This window comes from Brienomyrus brachyistius, chromosome 6, assembly GCF_023856365.1.
Source record: "Brienomyrus brachyistius isolate T26 chromosome 6, BBRACH_0.4, whole genome shotgun sequence".
NCBI classification, from domain to species: Eukaryota; Metazoa; Chordata; class Actinopteri; order Osteoglossiformes; family Mormyridae; genus Brienomyrus; species Brienomyrus brachyistius.
Window position 1 is genome coordinate 24,880,297 of NC_064538.1, and position 24,266 is coordinate 24,904,562.

Sequence of the window (24,266 nt, forward strand, 5' to 3'; positions counted from 1 at the left end):
GATCTATTTTTCATCCTATGCCTTAGGATGGTAGCCATAATGAACCTGCCAGAGATTCCTCACCCCTTAGAAAGCGCAGATTAAGAGTGGATCGTTGTCTAGTGCAGAAGCTGGTCTGGACTTTGAGTAATGTCAGTCTGATTAAAGCAAATGTCCATATGGAATGTAAAAGGGATCGCACATTAATATGCAGACTTTCATTGTTTCACGCAAGCTGTAATATTTGGAAATATATGTTTCCTTTTGATCTAAATATCACTTTTCCTTGTTCCAATCTTTGGAAAGCCAGCTAGCCGCTTTGTCAGCTGTCAGCGTCACCCTGTAGATTTAAGAATAAAAATGTGTAATGTGCAATGCCTTTTTGTCGTTAGGAAAGCCTGCCTCGTAAATTCAAATCATAGAATTGATTCATCCATTTCTTAGCCAAGAGTTTAAATACAATATTTCATTGGTCAGTACAGCTGTATACATTAGTCTGTGGTGTTGCTGAAAATATTTCAAATATGCTCATTAGGTGTCTTGGATGCTGTTCTGTGTTGATTATGATCAACATTCAGGATATTCCCCTATCCATTCATACATGTGGTCAAGGTCAAAATGTTAAGAAATAGATTGGAACAAAAAACTGCTGATTTCCCAATCTAAGTCATAGCCGTAATATTTCAGTAATAAACCCTTTGATCAATCACTAACATTTTTTTCACAATCGCAATGGCTGTTACATCCGGAAAGCAATTACATGCCTAAAACTAACAGATGATTTCCCAAGTGGCATATCACATGACAAAAATAGCCAATAGGTGTCCTCCTCTTCCTGATTAATACACTAGTCGATATTTGTGTAAGATTTATTGCAGGAGGTGAAGACTTTGGCTGTAGAGGGAACAAATTTGGTTTAACATTTTTTTCAGCAATGGGTCAATGCATTCTTTTCCCTTATTACGTTGGGTTGTTTGAGGTGAAGGTTTCCCTGTACATATTGCATTTTGGATTTCATCTGATTTGCTGAAGATCAGATCGTTGGTTTGTTGCATAACGTACCAGGATGGGAATGGCTGAAAACCGCGTTGGCGGCCTGCCCTCCCCCCCCCCCCCCCAAGCCCCTCCCACTCCAGAGGCCGCCGGAGCAGGGGTTAAGAGTGGCAGATGTTAGACTGAGCTAAATTTCAGATTTTGTAAAGCCAAATTCGAACGTGAGACAATGTAGCAGCCTGTTTGGCCTGCAACTGCCAGAGGCATGTTACAGATGTTGCTAAGGTCAGGTTATTGTGCATATGCAAATAAAACTATTATCTATTTATCTTCTTTCTGCGAATATGTGCTTATGTATGTGTAGGTGTCTATTACACACATAATAAAGAGATTCCTACAAAAGCCATTGTTTATATGTATTGTCGGTAAATTAAAACTAGCATTCATTACATTGTTAAAAAATAGCCTGGAATATCTAGTTGAAGCTAGTGCAGTATATGAAGGTGTGAAATACTCCTGGATGCATACGGCCTGCTTTCAAGAAAAGTACAAAATGAAAAATGTCCTTCAAGGACACTATAATCCATTTTGCATGTTAAACTGATACTGCGAGTTTCCTGCAGGTAAGAGATTGCAGCCTTTGCTGAAACAGAGGTCAGAGCAGGTCAGTGGCAGTTCCGGACAGGCTAAATAACACACTACCTGCTGTAGTTTTGCCTTTTCAAATATTATGTTTCAGTGTCTGTATTATGATGTGTTTCACTTGTTGTTATGGGACCTTGACTGAACAATGCCAGGTTTCATTTAAGTGCTATTTAATTTGTAATAAATTTAGATCAGAAGTTATGGAGGAATGGATGGATAAGTTTTAAGGGTCACTTGTAAGGGAAAATGTAAACCACATTTTAATTCATTTAGAAATAAATTGTACCAGTCAAACATGTTTAGATATATTGTTCTGCTTTATTGTCTGGAAAGCAGTTTAAAAAAAATTACAGTTCATTTTCCCTATTACAATAGGTTACCAGGTACATGATGAGAGCAGGTTGTATGGTTTAGTTCATGTACTCAAACTAAATCAGAAGGATACAATGAACTAGTCCCTTGCTGTGTGGTTGTTTGGGTATTTTGGCTATTTGTTGAACCAGATCTGAGATCATGCAGTTGGGATATGAGTGTGTTAAATATATATATATATATATATATATATATATATATATATATATATATATATATATATATATATATATATATATATATGAAGCTGCCTTCAGTGGAAAGTGGCCTTGATTATCAATTTTTTAGCCAAGTCAATACTAGCTTTTCACAAACTGGAAACTCTTACATTGTCGCCATGAGGAAAATTTTTACAAGCCCACCCTCCCAGAAAAGAACTCATAAGACAGTACTCTTATGGTTACCTTCTTTTATAATTAACCTCCCATTATATATGATACTGATTGGTTTGATTTGTTGTAATATTGTGTATTCGTGAATTCTGGGGTAGCAGAGCATAAATAGTTAAGCTAAGAGTAGTTCCGTATTGGTAGGTTGTGATTTATTATTGTTGTTTGCAATAAGAGGCTTTTTAATTAGTTCCTGGGCTCGCTCTACCCATACTGTATTGTTCAGTCCATGTTAATGAAGCAGGAGTTTGCTTGATCCATCACCCCGAGATAACAAGCGGCAGACTCTTATCAGCGAGGTGTCACGACGGGGACCGTGTCCTCTCCCACTCCCCACCGGGAGGAGCAGTGCCGCTGCCAGTCCTCATGCTGTCATCGCTGCTGATTTATGGCTCCATGTCCCTGTCCCTGCATCCAGCTTGGGTGATTAATAAGGCCGCCCGTCCAGGCTTGTATTTACAGCCTTCGCCGGTTTTTTAGCCGTTACCGCTGCTGTTTCCTTCCCCCTCCCTCCCAGCCCACCACCCCAACCTGGAACACTCCTCTCCGGTTCTTCCATTTGGTCTGAGGAGCGGTTTTGGCCGAAGAGGCACGGCTCCTGTGGATGTTGGATGGGATGCTATGAAGGGGGGGGTCTCCTCTACAAATCGGTGGAATTGCGTCCAAAGCAGACGTTTCCCACGAGCGTCAGGCACTCGTGATGAATTGTAATTTAGCGGGAGGGCTGCCTCTGGTAGGGGCATGCAGATGTCTTCTCCCAGCGATCTCACTATGAAGCGAGTTTCCCTGTAAGAAACATCCAGGGGTTTAAAAGGTGGTAACAGTCTGATGCAAGTGCCAAGCAGTCATTAGGTAGCTTTGCCCAAAACACTGACTATGTGAGTTACAGAACTAAAACCTTAGTAATATTACTTTCACTCATCCATGATACTTACATACCATAGTAAAAGTCATCTGCAGGTACATATTTGTTGTCAGTTTATGTATATTAGTTCATTTGTATCAGAAAGAGAAGCAAAGAGGAGACGAATTATCTGAGACATTGTGTAGCACAATGGACAAAAGTCTCATTATAGTTGCTTACTGCTACTGAGGATAAGTATTGTTTTAATAAGGCCACTTAAAAAAATTGGTTCTCGTCTTTTTTTTTTGGAGGGGGTGGGTAGGGGGGAGGGATTTTTTTTTTTTCTTTTACAAATTTTGATTGACTGTTTGGACTTTCAAATATGTAAGAAAATACATATTTGAAAATACATACCGAAGAGAGCAGACCTACTTAGTACGCCTCCTCAGTTCTTCCAGTTTGTTGCGTTTCAAATATATTAAATGTAAGAAAATACAAGAATGTAAATTCCTTGATCCATGTGTATCTCATAAATGCCTTCCCAACTATGGATTTGGATACTTTATGCTGATGTTTCTTTCGTGAATATAAAAATGATACTATTTGAAACCAATATTCTGTTTGTCATTCCCATTCTAAATGAACAACCAAGATTTTAAAATATATATCTAGAAAGAAAGTGTATTAAAACATGTTAAAACACGAGGAATTTACAAAATACAGGAACCTGAATGGTTGAACAAGGAAATGCAACTCTACAAACAAGTACTTAAGAACATGTACCACATCACTTCCCCAGATTTAAATCTTTGCACCAGCCCATCTCAGGTAGAGACAAATTTAGGTTCATGAAACCATTCCAAGACTAGGATTACACAATGTGGATCAATCGTCGATGTGGAATGCGCGGGAAATTCAAATTTCGTCATTCTTGGGCATTTTCCATGCGATTTTATGAAATAAAAAATAAAAAAAAAATTCGGGTCGGAGGCATTTCGGTGGGTCGGGAGGGGATGAGAACCATTTTTTTTAAGTGGCCTAATGGTACACTGTTACTATTACTACCAGTAATATTTGTAACTTTACTACCCATACCCAGGTGTGCGAACATCTTGCGAGGCACCTTGTGTAACAGAAACTTTCATGACCCAGACAATGTAAATTCACCTTTATTCACAGTAAACGATAGCGCCGGAGACGCTGTGGAGGACATGTCCAAGGAGTTTGACCTCCAGCTGAAATAGAGCTTCCTAGCTGTGAACACGTCAGAGAAGACCAAACCTCAGAGTACCCTTGTGTGCAGAGATCTCGATGTAGGTCACAGCTGATACTCAGAGCAGTGGCTCCAGAGACTTGGGAGAGCCGCGCGAAAATATACTCACTTCCACATTTTGTTATTTATAACACCTGCATTTTGAGCCGAGTGTGTGTCAGCGTGCATATCTGCATGTTTATATTTGTGGTTGTGTCTGTGTCTTGGTGTGTGTTTGTATGGGATAAAGATCCGGTATAATTTGGCTGTTTCTGAACTGAATTATGCTCGCGTTGTGTTGGTAATGTGGCATTTCTGTTATCCATCCTCATGACCTAAGTATTTATTTCATTGTTGGGATTAATTTTGGAATTTTAACGGATTTCGCGTGTTTTCACTTGGACCGAGGATTCCGTTAGTCGCAGTGCTACTGTTGTCCTTCCATTTCTATGTACAGCAGATGTTTCGTTGCTGGAGTGGAATGACGGATCAGCCATTTTTCACCTGGAAAACAAATCAGTGGTACAACAGAGAGGGCCTTGTACCTCACAGCCATGAGGCGCCTCTGAATAGAGGCTGTTCCTGTGCAGCTTGGGCATATGAGCAGCATGCAGGGAGGGCTGACAGGACTCAGACATATAGCCATATTTGTTACAACTGGTGGAGTTGTCGCCTGGCACTGCTAGTGTGTTAGCGGGCTGCGACGAGCCTCTGGAGTCTTGGCACCGAAGCGCAGTTTAGTGTTCACCGAGGCTCAAGTTCTCTGCCGGTGTCAGACGCCAGCGATACGCGGCCCGGCCCTTTGACGGGCTACTGCGGAATGGGACAGCCAGAGATGTGGCGTGTTTGAGCAGCTGCCTTGCCTGAGCAGGGGCCATTGATGGTAATGTGCTCCGATTCCTTGCTGCTCTTTTCAAAGATTGGGAAAGCAGTTACCTTACATAGGCAGAAAAGAGGGAGAGAGAGGTGATCTGGTCTTTTCGACATTACAAGGTGCATCCCGGACGACAAGGCCTCAAGTTGGTGCATTTTTGAGACCCAGTCTGCCAAAGGAGTTCAGGATATATGTCTGTGTCCGTGCATGAGACCAGTGGCTACCAGAATTGGTGACACCAATTTAGTGTGACTATTATTTTCTCCACTATGTACTAACATTTTTTTTCCACAATTGCAATGGTTGTTACATTCACTTAAACACTTACACGATACGTAAACGATATCTATGCACCTTATCACAATATTAATGTTAATATTATGCTATCCCATGTACACTGCTGTGTGCTTTAATATGCAGAATATGGATGTAAAACCAAATGTATCCTCTTGGTATTTCGTTTGTGATTCTTAGCCATCGTGTGTTGGAAGACAGAGGGGTGGAAGGTATTTCGTTCAATAGATTTGGATCCAGTTTGAAATCTGCCAGAGATTGTGGGGTACTACAGGCAGAACTAAAGAAAAGCCAAAGCAGTCACCAAGCCCCCTATTAAACACCTTTGTGTTTTGTCCTATTAATTCACTGATGCGGTATCATTTGTGAGATAGGGAGATCTTTACAGCTGGGTGGCGTCATTGGTAGATGCAGCACGTATCGAGAGAGCATGTTGTTGCTAGTGCTGTTCTCCAAGGGAAAATGAGAAGTCTCTCGCCTTATCATCGGGCCACAAACAGGAGCGCCGATTGTATTCCTTTAACGCGTCGAAAATTAAACTGAGCACACTTGTGGTTTCCAAGGTAGCGCGGCAAACCTGACTGTCTGCCTAACACTGTTTCCCCTTAGCTACTCAGCACAAGTCGAAAGAGATGTACTCATTCACGGCTGTTTCGGTTCATCAGTATTCAGTTCAAATGTGATTTCCTTCAGGTTACATTGGCAGAATGGGGGGGGGGGGGGGGGCTGCATATTTAATTAGCGTTCATGTTGCTTGTCGCATGCTTTATTTTTTTATGTACTTTTCAGGCTTCTCACTCTTGTTCAGTGGCTTTGCTGTGCATGGTAATGAAAATGTAATATCCACACATTATTTGAACAATTGCACTGAAGTAAAAAAATTTTTTTTTATCCACTAAGTGTGAGGTGATTTTGCATTCAGCAGAAGACTGTACATTTTTCAAAAGATTGTATTTGACTGATTCTACTTTTATGTTGAAAAGGCATTCATATAACATTCATACATAAGTAGCATTAAAGTATTCTACAACATCCTAACATACCTTAACAGCTTTAACATGCATTAATAACAAACATTATATGATTATTCGATTATAGCATTTGTTATTAAGGTGTATTACAGTTGTCATGTCTTGTTCATTGGAAGTATTATGAATGCAATGCTTTAAGACATGTTAAGATATACTTATATACTGCATATAAATGCCTTATAAAAGTGTCCTGACTCATCTCTAAATCCATAATTAATGCATTCTGCTATTAATGTAAAGATAAGATAAGGTCCCACGGGTGGAAAATTTGCATTTTACAGCAGTAAAGTGGACAGTGGAACAGAAATAAGCAGAATGCGGAAAGTCCTTAAGCAATAGCAGTAATATCAAACAGTAGAAAATAAAAAATAAAATACAATATGATCAAGAACTGTACATCCATCCATCCATTTTCCAAACCGCTTATCCTACTGGGTCGCGGGGGGCCTGGAGCCTATCCCGGAAGCAATGGGCACAAGGCAGGGAACAACCCAGGATGGGGGGCCAGCCCATCGCAGGGCACACTCACACACCATTCACTCTCACATGCACATCTATGGGCAATTTAGCAACTCCAATTAGCCTCAGCATGTTTTTGGAATATGGGGGAAACCGGAGTACCCGGAGGAAACCCCACGACGATATGGGGAGAACATGCAAACTCCGCACACATGTGACCCAGGCGGAGACTCGAACCCGGGTCCCAGAGGTGTGAGGCAACAGTGCTAACCACTGCACCACCATGAACTGTACAATATCCTGAAAATAAAGTATAAATGTAATGTAGGTTATGTTGATTGATAAATAAATAAATATGTATATATAAAGCGTTAACTTATATTAAAAGACCAAATAGACAATTATGCAAAGATCTGTCAATGATCTGAGAACATATATCCCAGTCCTCTAAAATGGTGCCACAGTTCAGTACAGATTATCTAGAATCTATAACTGCTTTTGTGAAATTTACAAACTGTGAATATATCCACATGCATGTATAATTCTTAAAAGTACAGTTTTCCTCTTTACTCAGGGCTGGCCCTGGGTGTTCTGGAGGCAGACCCACCCCTCAGAGTATCAGAAAATAAACCTTCTCAATTTATTTATATTAAAAACTTTTCAGTAGCCCAGGGTATCTCCCTGCTGACTAAGTAACTCGCATCTGTTTCACAAGAAATGCAGTTAATTGTTAAAACTAGTTACTATAATGTCACAGATTTATTTATTTTTTCCACTGGCTCTTTCTCACCCCCTGAGTAAATGGCTTCCTAGGCAGCTGCCTGTGTTGCCTATAGGCCAGGCCAGCCCTGACTTTGCTAGTGCAGTGATATTACGCTGCATTAAATAGCCAGCTTGCTGGCCGTGACTTGAAATTTGGTTTAATTCTGTGATTCAAGGTTAAGGATTCATTTACAAATATATCCCTGTGCAGCTGCCCAAAGTATTTATCTTTTGACATTTACCTTTTTCTTCCTTTCTGAAGTCTCACTCCCTCCAGTCTTAAAGTTCTTTTTTATGTTATTTTAAACCATAAAATGGCATGACTTGCATTAGGTAATTTTGGAAGGCGCACCGATTGCTTTTCTTTGGGATGTGGGGGAAAACTGGGACAAAATGGGAAATAGATGGAAAGAACACGCAGACACATACAGCATGAGATCAGTTTAGGTTAAGTTAGGGAGTATGCAGTTGTTTAGTTTGTATTTCTCTTAATTTTAAATTTTAAATCGGGTATTTCTGAGACCTCTCATTTGGAGAAGGTCAAATAGTCGATCCTTTCAATAAACTCGAGCTAAATTGGTTGGGGATTTGCATTCTGAGATTAATGAAGAAACTCACAACCGCGTTATCACCCTTGGTAAAACTGACAAAAAATCTTTTGTAAAAATGTGCTGATGGTCAATTAGCTTAATTCCACACTGAAACATTTACAGAAATTCAACCTTTAACTGAAGTAAATTTCCACATAAGAATATAATAATAAGAATCCTAAGTTTTCTCCTGATATTTCTGATGAGATTGGAGAATAAAGAGCAAAGAATTGCAGACTATTTCTGAATACAGAATCTCCCCGCATTCTGGAGAGTTGTAGGTCCTCTCTCCTATTCAGTTCACTCCATAGGTATTCAGTGGGGTTCAGATCAAGGAACTGGGATTACCATGGCAAAAGCTTGTTTCTGGGGTCACTGGACCATTTTTGTGTGGATTTGGAGGTGTGTTGTGGATTATAGTCCTTCTGAATGATCAAACCACAACCCAGTTTTAGCTTCTTGGAAGAGGCAGCCAGATTTTGATTATTATCACAAAACTCTATTTTGATGTCACCTGACCATAGAACCCAGTATCAGTCTAGTTCTAGTAGCATCTAGAGTTGATTAGAGTTAATTAGATTAGAGTTGATTAGAGTTAAATTGAGGTGCTAAATTTCGTAACTTGATGATAGCAAATGCTTTCCTGCAGATACAATTGTTGAGGTGGTGTCTGATTGTAGATTTGGAAACCTAGTGACCCCAAGAAACTAGCATCTTCTGCAAATCTCCAACCATGATGCCTGGAGTATTTTTTTTGTCTCTCTAACTGTTGTCTTCAATGTGTGTGTGGCCAAAAAAGCTCTTCCAGGCAGACTCATTACAGCCCAAGTTGTTTCACGCTTCTTCGTTGTTTTGTAATTGTGATCTTAGTCATTTTCAGCCCACTGTCTTATGTCATTTGTGTATCCTATAGCTTTACCCTTTTTGATGAATCTGGCCTCTGTGTCATCTCATATTCATACTCCAGTAAAACAGGAAGTTAGGGAATAGAGTTTCTAAATATTCAGGTGAACTTAATAAAGTAAAATATAAATAAGATTTTGTTTATAAGAATTTTAGAGGGTGCAATATTTGTGGCACATGTGATTTTGTAAGGGTTCTTTTTTCCAATCAATTAATAGTTGCATTTCTCAAAACCTTTCAGTTAGAGATTTACCATAAACATATACTCCCCCCCCTTTTTACTTATTTTTTACAAAGGGTGTCAATAATTCCTGAGGGCACTATGTCCTACAATCTACATATTTCATGGTGTACATGTTAACCTAGCTGGAGTGAAAACAATGAGAAGGGTGATTAAAAACCTGAACAACTTGGTGAAAAGAGTGAACCATCAACAAAAAGTTGGGGGTGGGGTTCTGTTTTAGAAAGTGAAAGAATTTATTTGTAATTTTCCATGATCAGTTAGCTAGTCAAACACAGATGGTCACATCTGAATTTTTAGGGCAGAAATGTACCTGAGATCTAAGGTTTGTTTTGTCTACAGCAGGGGTCTCCATCTCCGGTCCTGCAGAGCTACCATCCAGTAGGTTTTCTATCATACCTGGCTTCTGATGAGCCACACCTGCTCTCAGGCAAATACCAGGTACTGGTGTAGCTCATAAAAAGCCGGGTAGGATAGAAAACCTACTGGGTAGTAGCTCTGCAAAATCGGAGTTGGAGACCCCTAGTCTAAAGCCTCTCTGCAGATTTTCAGCATCTGACCTTTACTTTTACTCCATACATACAGTGTATTGACTTGAGCATGTCATACAGCAGGGGTAGGGAACCTGATCCATGGAGAACCGGTGCGGGTTTTTGGGATGGCCTCTCAGTCAGCCAATAACAGTGGATTCCAAGGACTGGAGTTGAGAATCGCTGCGTTATTATTGGCTGACTGAGAGGTCATCCCAAAAACCTGCACCCACACCGGCTCTCCATGGATCGGGTTCCCTACCCCTGTCATACAGTAAAATGCCAGATATTTGTGTTTTGGGACTGTAGATGGGAATTTGGATTATGGAAAGTTCTTTGATGACTTGACATAGATAGAAAACTCACGTGTCTCAAGGAGCTACGTAGCTGATTAGATTTGCCAAATTTCAAATGTACCTTAGCCTATATTTGTATATGTTCCTAAATGTGTGAACAAAGTTATTGCAAAAGCCAACAGGTGGATGACATAAGGTCCATGTTTATTGAACTCAAAGTAAAAGCTCCATATGAAATTTAATGAGCCCTTGACAGCTGATCCTTATAATGTAAAACTTTAAACAGCTGCTGGATAACATGGTGTCCCAGCTGTGCTATTATTGCTTGTGAGTATGACCACAGTCACCAAACTATTAACTTGATGGTGTATGTGGTATGTAACGTGAATTCAAAAATCAATAAAATAGAACATAACTGTTTTCTTTTGTAGATTATTGTGAGGTACCACTCGTCTTATTTAGGTGAAATGTGTGACCACACAGGTGTGACTTACGATGTTTCAAAATGATACCGAGTTAGACTTCGAAAGTCTCTTCTTATTGTTACTTCTACGGACTTATATTGCCATTTTCCCCTCTGTCTACTTTTTAGGATCAGAAAATATATGCAATGTATAGTCTGTTTCTGTGTGCTTTTGTCTCGTTATTTTCTTTATCAGATCCCCATTCTGTATACTCCCAGTATACTCCCAGTATACTGCCAATGCATGCAGTATTGTGCCTCTGATTACTAAGGTGTGCTCTTCTTGTAGGCTGATTCTACCAAAGGATGTCCTGCAGAACCCTATCCAAAAGTCAACAACAAAGGCCTTGTTGCCATGGCTACCATGGCGCACAAATCAGTTCTTAAGCACTCATACAAATTAGTCATATCATTATCTATTTTACCAAAAATATACATTAGCGAAAAGGAACTTAATGACTTCAGCACTATATTTCTGCAAATCCCTCATTGCAAGTTGATAATTCATATCTGTAACATCATTTAGAAGTGTATGTTGGATCACATATAAGGCATATTATAATAGTAATAATTTGTTCAGAGATTTGCAGGATTCCTGAATGGCAGTGGTTTGGTCATGTTCTGCCATGTAGAAATTAAGCCAGAAGTATGGTATTCCTTTGGTCTTGTCTTTAATGAACACTGTACTGCACTGCACTGTGCACAGTGTGGCACTGATGAATCTCTTTAGCTCTCATCTGTCGGAGAGTATGTGGGCTAAGAATTTATTATTGCATTTGCTCATTGTAATAGGTGCACAGCTTTTTAACTTGCTTTGTTGCTCAGGTCGTATTTTCTGTGATTTCCATGATTTGATTTCTTCTCTATTCTAAATACCTTCATTTTGAGTATCCAGTCTCAGATTATTTCATTATGAAGTAGAACTTAATAGTAGCTAATGGTGGCTGCCAACGATGCTGCATCAGTCACTTAGCTGCTTTAATGATAAATTCTCTACCCTACATGATCCATAATTCCTAGGAACTGAAATTGAGAACTAAACTCAAGGATACAATGATTTCTCCATCTTTACCATGTGCAGGTTTCTTTTTCGCCTTGTGTGTTTGTGATTGTGCTTCTGTTGTGATCTAAGGTTCAGCTGTTCTTACTTAATCCTTTTTTTTCTTTAAGAAATTTCAGCTAGATTGAGTTGGTTGACCTGCCACCCTATACTGGAAAAGAGGTTGAAAGTTGGATGGATTGATTCGGTTGCGTTTGGGAAGGAACCATCAACTAGGAAGGAAAACAAAAATCAATTTTAGAACAGAATTGATCTGATTTTGGCAGGTTAATAGATAATTGGTTGCTAAAGACATTTTTCGATATTGGACATAATGAGAGTGATTATGCACTTATGTGTCACATTGGTTTGAACGTCCTTGATATTAAGTATTACTTTACTTAACATATTATATCATGTCTGTGCATTTCAGTCTTAAGTTGGTGCCCATGTTGAAATCATGGTATAGAACCTTTACAGTATAAACGCTTAGCACCTACATTTAATTTGTACTTCAGTCCGAGTTTAGTCCTGCCATCAGGACAAAACATGTTCAGTGTTCCACACAGCCTGCATTAGAAATCCCAAAGCCACGTCCAATACTATTTGTGATCGCCGAATTAATGCCAGAAAGGCGCCAATTGATTTTTGGCACGGTCACTTATGGTATCAGCCAGAATCACAGGGAACGCTCCTCGCCTGCACACCTCCTACCATTTCCGTGGTTTTGAGTTCAGCTCAGAGCTCCACGATTTCGTGACTTAAGACGTGCGTAGTGTGATCACATACATCTACTTTTTCCAGATAGCTATATCCCCCTGTCTGTCTGCCACTTTCAATCGACTCCCGATGCCTCTAACTTCCATCCATCCATTTTCCAAACCGCTTATCCTATTGGGTCGCGGGGGGTCCGGAGCCTATCCCGGAAGCAATGGGCACGAGGCAGGGAACAACCCAGGATGGGGGGCCAGCCCATCGCAGGGCACACTCACACACCATTCACTCACACATGCACACCTACGGGCAATTTAGCGACGCCAATTAGCCTCAGCATGTTTTTGGACTGTGGGGGGAAACCGGAGTACCCGGAGGAAACCCCACGACAACATGGGGAGAACATGCAAACTCCACACACATGTGACCCAGGCGGAGACTCGAACCCGGGTCCCAGAGGTGTGAGGCAGCCTCTAACTTTCATTGAGATATTAATACATTTTGGAGCGAGATGCAGGTGATGATCAGTTGGGGCACAATTCTCCTTCATCTTAATTACTATTGTGACTTTAACAGCTACCCTCTTCCGTTTAGCAGTTACATTAAGTGCTGGGATTTGCACTGCTTGTCAGTCTGCCGGGAACTAGCACTTTCAACACACAGCCATCTATGAACCAGATGGCAAAACAGACGCAAACACGCATAATGCCATTTTCATCAAGTCTAGCAGGTCTGCTCACACTGTGGCACTATAGCTCACACTTGTATCTTGTGCTATAGTGTTACAGCTTAGTACAGTACATTCAACATAGTTGCAATATGCTTTAACAGTGTTCATTCATCTGAATGCTTGTATTCCGGTATGGAAGCAGAAGAGCTTGATGCCTTTGTCTGTGTGGGACAGTTATCCTTACCTCCTACCAATTAGGTTAATTGGCACGTAAAATGGGTTGCCTTTCAACATCTTAAGCTAAAGAAAAATAAGAAAAAAAATGTAAATGTGTTTCTGATATTTACACAAGGGGTCGACCCCAGTGCTATTTTTGGGCATCACTATTAATTTGAAACATTCAGTCATTTTTCAGGAAGCATTTCTTTTTTTCCTCCAGGTACAACCCGCCCCCCTCGAGAAGGGGAAGTCCCAGGAGTAGATTACAACTTCCTGTCTGTGGAGGACTTCTTAAACCTTGAAAAAAGTGGCACTCTTTTGGAAGTAGGAACATACGAAGGTAATTCCTAATAATGGAAAGTTGTGTTCTTTCACAGAAACATGGGCTGCAACGAGGTCACTAATTTACCCCATAGGTTTCTTTGTTCTGTCGTCCTCTCAGCCTTAAGCCCACTAATGAAAGGAGTTAATGAGATGTTGTCGGGTCAGACGGCGGCCAGCAGTCAGAAGGTTTTTTTTCTATGCTTCTATGTCGTCTATGCTGAGTAGTATCAAGCAGGTCTAGATTTTCCATAAATAAATGTACCTCTCCATGACCTCACAGGGGTCACTTTGGATTGATTTTTTTAGGTAAAAAGGTGTTTTTGGTCCTTATTTTCTTATTCTCTTTGCATTAAGTATGCATGAACTTCTCCAAAATTGTTTTTTATTTTCACTTGGAGCAACATAATTGAAGCTCATAGCTAAGAGCACTAAACCAAGAAATGAGCAAAGACGTTCATTGAAATTTAGATGTAATGAGGTGTTGTCTGTTGTACTAAAGGAACTACACATGGTGCGTGTTCAGTACGCTGTAACAATGGGTTTCTGGGAATTTTCCCTCATGTCACAGACCATGACAGCATTCAAAGCAGAAACATGGTTAAGTTATAATAACTGCAAACATCCACCCTTAGTGCATACAAGATTTTCGAATCTTTTTACTTTTCTGAGTGAAATTTCAGGGCTTATTATGAAAAGATCCTCTTTCCCACTTCTGTGTTTTTCAAACATGCTAATGTCCCCTTGTTGCCTAGGCAACTGTTATGGAACACCCAAGCCGCCGAGCCAACCCCTCCGTGGGACAGTGATTACCAGTGATGCTTTGCAAGACGGCTCACAGCAGTGCACGCCTAAGCGCACCGAGTCCTACAATGACATGCAAAATGTTCGAATAGTGGCCGTAGAACAGGAGGATGAAGACGAGCTTCCTGAAATGAACAGTAGCTTTACAGGTAACAGCAGCTGGCCCTGCACTGTGGGTACTGTGTGTCTGGCGGTTACATCATGTCTTTGTGCTGAGTGCCTCCTGCTTTCTGGGTCTAAATGACAGCGCCATCTGCCTGTGAGGTGGAGCATGTGAACGCTCTGTCTGTGCCATTTGTTCATTGTTCTCTTCATTTTTATTATAATTTGAAAATGGTGATGTGCATTTGTTTTGTATGGTTTTCTTAAAAATTATCTCACCGTTGAAATTCATTGATATTTATGAAAAATGATTTTTAAAAATGGTGGAAGATTTTTTCTAAAGAATTTTTTTTGGTGATGTAGGAATTTTTTTTTTTAACTAATATTTAGAAGTATGTTATATATTGTCGAGCCATACTCAGGTATATGTTTAGCATGAGGATGAGTTCTGTTGTTAGTTTTGGACCACTGGGTGTCTGGGAGGGTACTGAGTATAAGACACACTATGAATTATATTACACACAATTTCATTGTTACCAGTTTGCCTGTATGTCTTGTTCCTTTACCTATTAGCAAACTAATGTACATGAAGACAGAATCTATAACTTCTGCCTGCAGAGAACTTGGGTCACAAAACTGATATCCAGATATTTTATCCCACACAGCTGGATCTCTGCAGCAAACAGCTCATGCCGAGAAATGTTATACTGTAACTTCTGTTGTCTTCTGTTATGGGATTCTGGAACTTCTGAGCATAATACTGGGATTCATGCAAATTATATTTTCATAAATGCAAAAAATATAACTCTTCAGTGTAAGCAATGCAGTTTGGGTGGTTGTTTTTTAATTAATTTATTTCTGAATGTGTTTATTTTTCTGCGAAGATATCCATCAATTTGCAAGATGCATAGCATGCTAAGTAATAAAAAGACATGGTTGATTTATAGTAGAAAACACAAAGAAAAATGCTAAATTTGGTGCAGTTAATTAGGTAATACAATAACTGTGAAAGGGAGTTTCTTTGGATTTTCCACTGCAGATTTTATCATACGTGGCAATTTTGATATTAATAAGCAAATGCTTTCCAACTGTCTAGTTAAGGATGCAGAGGAAAGTATAGTGCAATTCAATGAACTTTAAATGGACACCGCTGAGATAAATGTATTTAGGTTTGCTGGTTAACAGTGACTTCACAGTGTTTTGCAATCTGCCACTGAAGCAGTTCTCAGCTTTGTCATATCTTTCAATTACCTGAACTTCTCCTGCATTCTTCCTAGTAGACTCCACTGAACTGGACGTGCGGTCAACACTAAGACCGCAGCCCTCACAAGAGAAGGTTCCCTCCTACAGCCTCAGCAACGCCTTGGTGTCAACCACGGACAGCTCCCAGCAGACACACGCAAACCTCCAGCCTCCCGAAGAGGACCTCCTTGGTCCTCTGCCTGAAAACTGGGAGATGGCCTACACAGAGAATGGAGAAGTCTACTTCATAGAGTATGTGCTATCTTCTCATTACCTTATGCATAATACTATCCATCCACCATTTTTCCAAAATATGGTTGCATGGAGCCGCGAACCTATTATAGGCAGCATTAGGCACATGGCGGGGGATGCCCCGGACAGGGTGCCAGTCCATCACAGACACATGGCGGGGGACGCCCCGGACAGGGTGCCAGTCCATCACAGGCACATGGCGGGGGACGACCCGGACAGGGTGCCAGTCCATCACAGGCACATGGCGGGGGACGCCCCGGACAGGGTGCCAGTCCGTCACAGGCACATGGCGGGGGACGCCCCGGACAGGGTGCCAGTCCATCACAGGCACATGGCGGGGGACGCCCCGGACAGGGTGCCAGTCCATCACAGGCACATGGCGGGGGACGCCCCAGAGAGGGTGCCAGTCCATCACAGGCACATGGCGGGGGACGCCCCGGACAGGGTGCCAGTCCATCACAGGCACATGGCGGGGGACGCCCCAGAGAGGGTGCCAGTCCATCACAGGCACATGGCGGGGGACGCCCCGGACAGGGTGCCAGTCCATCACAGGCACATGGCGGGGGACGCCCCGGACAGGGTGCCAGTCCATCACAGGCACATGGCGGGGGACGCCCCGGACAGGGTGCCAGTCCATCACAGGCACATGGCGGGGGACGCCCCAGAGAGGGTGCCAGTCCATCACAGGCACATGGCGGGGGACGCCCCGGACAGGGTGCCAGTCCATCACAGGCACATGGCGGGGGATGCCCCGGACAGGGTGCCAGTCCATCACAGGCACATGGCGGGGGACGCCCCGGACAGGGTGCCAGTCCATCACAGGCACATGGCGGGGGACGCCCCGGACAGGGTGCCAGTCCATCACAGACACATGGCGGGGGACGCCCCAGAGAGGGTACCAGTCCATCACAGGCACATGGCGGGGGACGCCCCAGAGAGGGTACCAGTCCATCACAGGCACATGGCGGGGGACGCCCCGGACTGGGTGCCAGTCCATCACAGGCACATGGCGGGGGACGCCCCGGACAGGATATTAGGACATTGGAAGAATATCGTAATACATAGGAGTTGAAAAATTCTGCACACAGTACTACCCACTGCTGTAGAAGCTCCCCTGTGATACAGAGAAAGAAACAGTCTAATCTCCATTAGAGGTTGGCTTCATAGTATATACACTGCCCTCTCAATAAAATACTACGTATAGAGAGGTCTGCTTTATGGTGTAGGCATTGTCCTCCCATTAAAGTACTACGTATAGAGAGGTCTGCTTTATGGTGTAGACACTGTCCTCCCATTAAAGTACTACGTATAGAGAGGTCTGCTTTATGGTGTAGACACTGGCAGGGGACGCCCCGGACAGGGTGCCAGTCCATCACAGGCACAAGGCAAAATGACAATGAACATAACAGTGTCAGCAAAAGTATTACACAGAAATCCGTAGTAATGCTTCAGAAATAAATAGTTCATGGCATTGCTTTGTTGGTCGTACAGCGAAATGATGAATGTTCTGTGAATGTACTCTGGTCTGTTCAGACAGTTGGTCATCCGCTTTGCCATAGAGTGACTCTGCCATAGGGTGACTCTGCCATAGGGTGACTCTGCCATAGGGTGACTCTCTCACAGGGTGCCTCTGCCATAGGGTGACTCTCTCACAGGGTGCCTCTGCCATAGGGTGACTCTTCCATAGAGTGTCTCTGCCAGAGGGTGACGACGTTTGTTGCAGCTGCTGTTAACAGATATCTGAAGATATGGTACTGAGACATATTCTGTTAAAATCTCCAGAGGACCTCCTGTTTTTGTGCTCTTGAGCAGGGCATCTGATTGCTCTGTAATTCTCATCTCAGCTATTCCTCTGAGAGCTGCATAAATGGACAAAATACAAAACCTAAAGTAGCACAAGCTGCACAGTAAATAATATGACATACCCAGGTGACACAGTTATCTCCAGGTGCAACGTCGACGAGCTGCACCTGATACATGCTCTTGCTTGTGTGACTCAGGAAATTGTCACATACCCCAAAGAATTGGTCACATACACCTCTGTTATCTTTGCAGCCACAACACAAAGACGACATCCTGGATCGACCCCAGGTGCGTGGACAAGCTCCCGAAGCCTCTGGAAGAATGTGAAGATGACGGTAGGGCATGCTGTGCTTTTCGTTTTGATGTGCCACTATTTGGCAGTGCTTGGATGCGTTTGCAGGCTGATGCAGTACACTCCTGTAACCCACAGATGGTACAATTGAGCTTTGACAGTCATATTTTTGAGTTTGTTTGACTAAAAACCCTATAAGAGTGATTGCATTCTCTGGCTGAAATACAAGTCCCTACACACAAATTTGTTCCACACGGAAGAACCTTGTAAGCACCTTGTTTACTAAGAATATATATTTTTAAAACAGCAGCATCTATGTGAAATCTGTGTATTTTAACCACATAAATTCTCATATTTTGAAATTTGCCCCCTCTTGGACAAAATATCTCCATTAGGGACTCCTGTTGTCAGTCAGATGATTTCTTTGGGTGTTGATCCCTTCTTAGTGACCAGTCCTTCATTAGCCTCCAACTGCATTTGATAAAATCAAAATTTAACCCAGCAAGGCCTCTCTTATTTTTTTCACTTAATTCTGTATCTCCCTATCTCTTTCTGCTTATCTGCTTTACACATCTGCAACTGCCTGCTTGGAGAAGAAGGGGTACACACTGAAGAGCCAGATAATGAGTTGGGTAGGGTCCTCTTCCGCTCTTTATAAGTTCTTCTTAACAGCCTCTTTTGAAAAACGTGATTTTCTCCTATTGACAATTAACTGGCCGTGTGACAGTGGGTGGTCCCGAATTTCTCTTTGATGCTTTTATCGTTGTTTCTTACTCTTTTGGAAATGGGCTCTTAGTCTCAATCTCCCATATTGGGGCATTTATTATTAATCTGGGGCCATCATTTTCAGATGGTTTTTTGCACTTTAACGTTTATTAAATGTATAAATAATTAAGTGACATATTTATAAAGGAATGGCATTTTCATGAGAGCACATGGGAGATCAGTGTGGTTAAGTCTGGGTGATTTTTTTTTTTAATGACTCATACATAGAGCTGGTACATAGACTAGCTCGTGTTGCAGTAGAGAAGATCCAACATGCACTGGATTCCCAGACGTCTTGTCAGCCGTAAGCGTCCGGTCATATGGCCACATGTCCCTCAGACAGATTAAACGAGAGCAGCCAAACAGTATTGATTGTGAAATTGGACCCATTGCAGAAACATCGTGCGGGTGGTGAGAGTTGCTACCGCTTGCTTATGCCTTTGGGAGCAAACAAAATTGGGCGAAGCGAGAAACAAAAGACAAAAAGCTTAATAGCTCTGCTTGTCTACTACTGTACATCATATGCGTTTTTTAAGTCTCTACTGCACAGATTTTTATTTGTAGTATAAAAAATTAATCCACCTTGTTTTGTACAAGCTGGAGGCTCTCTAATATTGTTTTAATATAATTATTAATAAAAATTAATTGTATGACCCCCAAACTCCAAAATGTTTCTGTTTTCTCATGTCAGCACTGTGCAGTAGAGAGTTAAGCCTCAGGGACACATTTCAAGGATGACATCAGGTGAATTGTGTATTAGCTGTGAGAACTCGATAGCAAATTTTAATCACAGAAAGAGGGGGGGGGGCATAGTCTTTCCCAGGCTGCACATAGCAACAGCTTGGGGTACAGCCTGGGAGGGCGTGGAAACACACACACACACATACCCATGTTTGTATTCATATCTTTGTGGGGACCATCTATTCACAAGACAAGACAGCGATGATAAAGTACTGCATCATAGTTTACAGTGCAAGCTCACGCTAAACAATGAGCTGTCATAATGATGCAGCCTCCATTATCACACAGCTCTAATTCCGGTGTCCTCACAGGAAGTCTGTTCACCTCTTTCCATGTTAGTCACCTACAGTATAGATTACCCCATGTTTTACAGACCCTTATAACAAGTCCTTTAACCGAAAACTTATAATAGTGATTTTTATTTGAGGTACAATCTGACTACACTAATTGTTTCTGATATAGTAAAATACATGTATTCTTGTGCATTAGTCACTGAAATACCCCCTCATAAGAAATGTTTTTACCAATAATTAAGGAAATACAGAAGAACATTCACATGTAATACACCCCATGGTTGATGGTTAACTGAAATTTTGAAATTATTGCAACTTTGGAAGTTCATATTTGTCAATTTTTTAAAATGTACTTTGTGCTACTACAGTGTGTTTATACTGTAGGGTTATTAACAGTTTATTGTACCGCTGGACTTGCAGCAGTAATGATCTGGTATTTTATTTTCTTTTTCTTAGAACTTCCTGCTGGATGGGAGAAAATTGATGATCCGGTTTACGGAGTGTACTATGTGGAGTAAGTTCGCCTTTGTTAACTTTTGAAGGCTGTCCATGATTCATTTTTGATGGCATATTGACAGGACAGACAATGCTTCATTGTTGAAGGTATACTTTGCTCCTAGCTTCTTCTCAAGTTATTGTAAGAATACATGACACATTCACTTTTCTTCACTTATCTTCTAATCACTAAATCTGGTCAGGGTCCTGGGGGGGGGGCATAATCTTTCCCAGGCTGCACAGAGCACCAGCTTGGGGTACAGCCTGGGTGGGCGTGGAAACACACACACACATACATACACACACACACACACACACACACACACACACATTTTTGTATTCATATCTTTGTGGGGACCATCCATTCATTTCTATGGGAAAAACCCTAACCCCAACTATAACAACCTTAACCCCTACCCAGCCCTAACCTTAACCATAAGTACCCAAACAAAATACAAATCTTCGGACATTTTTAGTTTTTTGATTCCAGCACACAATGCTGTTTTATTTTCTTAGCTATTTTTTAGTCTTAAAAGATGAGCAATAGGATGCCTGAAAATACATCATCAGATGGTTAGAAATGGGATGGGTAAACACTAAAATATTTAACGCAGTATTTACAGCGAAAGCAATTGGAGCAGTTTGACATTCAGAGTGCATGTAAGGGGCCTCTTTGCAGATGTGAGACATGGTGATGGGCGTATTACTAAACACTCAGAATATTTAATCCAGTGAAGCAGAGCACAAACAGGGATCTAAAAGCCCCCTTTTTTCTAAAATGATTTTCAGTGACTCTACCACAACTGTACTGGGAGGACAATGCAACATGCAGACACTTCTCGTTACTTTCCACTCGTCACCGAATTCTCGGAGTACTTTTAAGTCCGGCCCTTAAGGCAGTGACAACACGCATATGTTACGTAGATGTAATAACTGCAATCAAAGTGTCAGCACTCACAAAGGAGGGGGATCAGAACATTTTCGCTCTGTCTTGATTGTCTTATGTACCAGTGTCTGCTGTTTTGGTGTTGAGGGGATTAGACACCTTTGCTCCTGCCCGAATACTAAGAACGTAGTCAGGTGACATGAATGGTGTGTTATGGAGTTTCCAATGGAATCTTCTCACCTCTCAGCCACATTAACAGGAAAACGCAGTATGAGAATCCTGTTCTGGAGGCCAAGCGGCAGAAGCAGCAGCCTGCGGAAGGTGAGCGCTGTCTTCACAGCTCCTTCCTAGTCGGCCGTTCATCACTTCTGTCTTTTTCCCGTGTTTGATTGTCCTGCCAATCGTTGTTATGTAATCTTTGGATGAACCCTCATTAAAGATTTTTTTTCCTTTCAGTGGCTTTTACAAGCTTTGCATTGCCAGTATTTGTCAGTGTAATGTCTGCGTCAGTATTGAAGTTGAGCAGAAGTGCATTTTCATCACACCATGAAATATAAGACCAGTTTTCTTTTTTTTTTTTTTAATCATGCCATACGGCTATAGATACAGCGACTCTTTGAATGTTCAGCCAGCTAACTAATTTGAACAGTTAAAGCCAAATTAGGACTGGGGCAGTGTGGCCCGAAGGCTGGAGCTCTCTCATTTGCAGTCATTGCTTACGTGTGCATTAATCAGCCGTGTGCCACTTGATTTTGTGAGCAGAATAATTTTGTGTGCCTTCCGCGTGACTATACGGTTTGTGTATGGGCTTAGTAATAGTATTTATGGTAGTGTTTGTCCACATATGTTCACATGCTTGTGTGTGTGTGTGTGTGTGTTTTCTGGCATCAGACGCACAAGGAAATATTTCTCTCCCCCCTCCAGAATGGATGGAGGAACACTCGGCAGCTGGGGTGCCCCTTGCCAGCTATGCCAACAACCACCTGGAGACTTATCGGGACCCTCAGACAGGCCCTGTAGTGCCACTCCCACAGGGGCCCAAACGTGAGTGGTAAATGCCACTGTGGCACATGACCAGAAAGCACAACGTAGGAACAGGTGGCCAATCGGAGTCGAGGAAAGTGCAGTGGGGGCGGAGCTGTAGAAGGTCTCAAAGTAGCACACATCAGTTGATCCTCCCTCTTCAGTACAAGATAACACATTTTATTCTATCATTAAACTTTCATAAAGTTTCATAAGACTGATTTACTGTGACTGATAGTGTATTGTACTGCGGGATTTACTAGTAGCTATGTCAGAGATGATATTCTACACATTTAACCAACCAGTATTCTCTATACAACAAAGCAGGGAAAATCACCCACCCAGTATTGCATAAGCATGTGCTTGGGCAGGTTTAATGCATGTGGTGACTGAAGATCTGGCCATGGGACCAAAATTTAGCCTGCGTAAAAAATACCTTCTGTCATGTTCTTGAAAAGGGCAGTTAACCTGAACAGCCTTGGTTATGTGTCCTAGTTTAGAAACAAAAAAAGCATTTACGGTTTCCGCTTATATTATGTTCATCGTCTGCTGTGCAGTTCGATAGCACAGCATTAAATCATCTTTAGGATGATTTAAAAATCAACCCTCATGCAGAATGTACCGTCTCCGGCTTACATGGACATTACGATGCCCTTTATATTTGATGACCTGCTTCTCTCATGCAGTCATAACTCAAAGTGCTGTTGGAGTCCAATCAGAGAAACATAGTGTGTTTCCGTGTTATCTGTGCAAGAGTGATTCTAAGAACCAGCATGACTGACAGATTCAGTTCCTTGTTAATACTCTCTTAATGGGTACAGGTAGAACTCTCCTGTCAGTTGCACAATATCAGAATAAATTTTCTTGTACGATGAGAAAATGGGCAAGAATTAGAATGCTTGCATTGGCATGCAACCACTTAGGAAGAGAGTAAGACAAAGTAATATATTGTTTTAAAGCAAATCCTCCGTGATGCTTTATCTTGTCATTCTGTATTTTGTGGTGAGAAAGTGACAGGGTGGTGCCCTCTGCCTGACCTTCGCAAGTCGTGACTGTAGTGCATAGGTTCAGCTTTCCTGCTGTTTATTTTTGGAAATGCTTTTGTTCTTAGAGTCTTTTACCCCAAGTGACAGAAATGAATACCTCCCGCCTTCGTTTCCATGTTCAGAAAGATCTTGTCTGTTTACCCCAGATTTAGCACTATAGAGAGTATTTGGATCTTATTTGAATTTTTTATCTTTGTGAATGCTAATTGGGTGACTCTAATGCCGTTAGTCTTTTTCGCGCTTTCAGTTTCAACTAATGTTTAACTTGACGTAATAGCTATATTAATAAAAATGTTTTCCTTCGGTGATGTTAATTCATTGAGGTTTGGCTTATTCCTGGTATCGTAAACAGTCGTGCTTTTGTGACCCATTCCAGGAGGAAAGCCGTTCTTTACCCGGAACCCTTCTGAGCTCAAAGGGACATTTATTCACACCAAACTGAAGAAGAGTCGCCGGGGATTTGGGTTCACCGTGGTCGGGGGAGACGAGCCCGATGAGTTCCTGCAGATTAAGAGTCTGGTTCTGGATGGCCCAGCAGCTCTGGATGGGAAGATGGAGACAGGTGGGTTCCAACAGTTTCTGTGGCAATAAAGAAATGCAGCCAGATTTTTTGTTTAATAATTAGCTGTCTTGTCATGGAGC

General features: G+C 41.7%; 1 protein-coding gene across 14 annotated transcripts in view; it reads left to right on the plus strand.

Moving 5' to 3' along the window:
* LOC125745412 (membrane-associated guanylate kinase, WW and PDZ domain-containing protein 1-like) overlaps positions 1–24,266 on the plus strand; it is a 114,311-nt gene that overhangs the window by 64,790 nt on the left and 25,255 nt on the right. For 9 of the 14 annotated variants that reach the window (XR_007398666.1, XM_049018272.1, XM_049018276.1 and 6 more), the window contains 9 exons: positions 13,780–13,899; positions 14,636–14,833; positions 16,064–16,280; positions 18,336–18,418; positions 18,972–19,007; positions 20,631–20,688; positions 21,803–21,876; positions 22,480–22,599; positions 24,001–24,186. Coding sequence is in view for 13 of the 14 variants with exons in the window: in XM_049018272.1 (XP_048874229.1) it covers positions 13,780–13,899; positions 14,636–14,833; positions 16,064–16,280; positions 18,336–18,418; positions 18,972–19,007; positions 20,631–20,688; positions 21,803–21,876; positions 22,480–22,599; positions 24,001–24,186 (1,092 nt within the window). In the remaining variant the exon portion in view is untranslated. Of the gene's footprint in view, positions 1–13,779; positions 13,900–14,635; positions 14,834–16,063; positions 16,281–18,335; positions 18,419–18,971; positions 19,008–20,630; positions 20,689–21,802; positions 21,877–22,479; positions 22,600–24,000; positions 24,187–24,266 lie in introns of those variants that run through there. The other 5 variants (XM_049018274.1, XM_049018273.1, XM_049018275.1 and 2 more) reach the window with 5 other exon arrangements.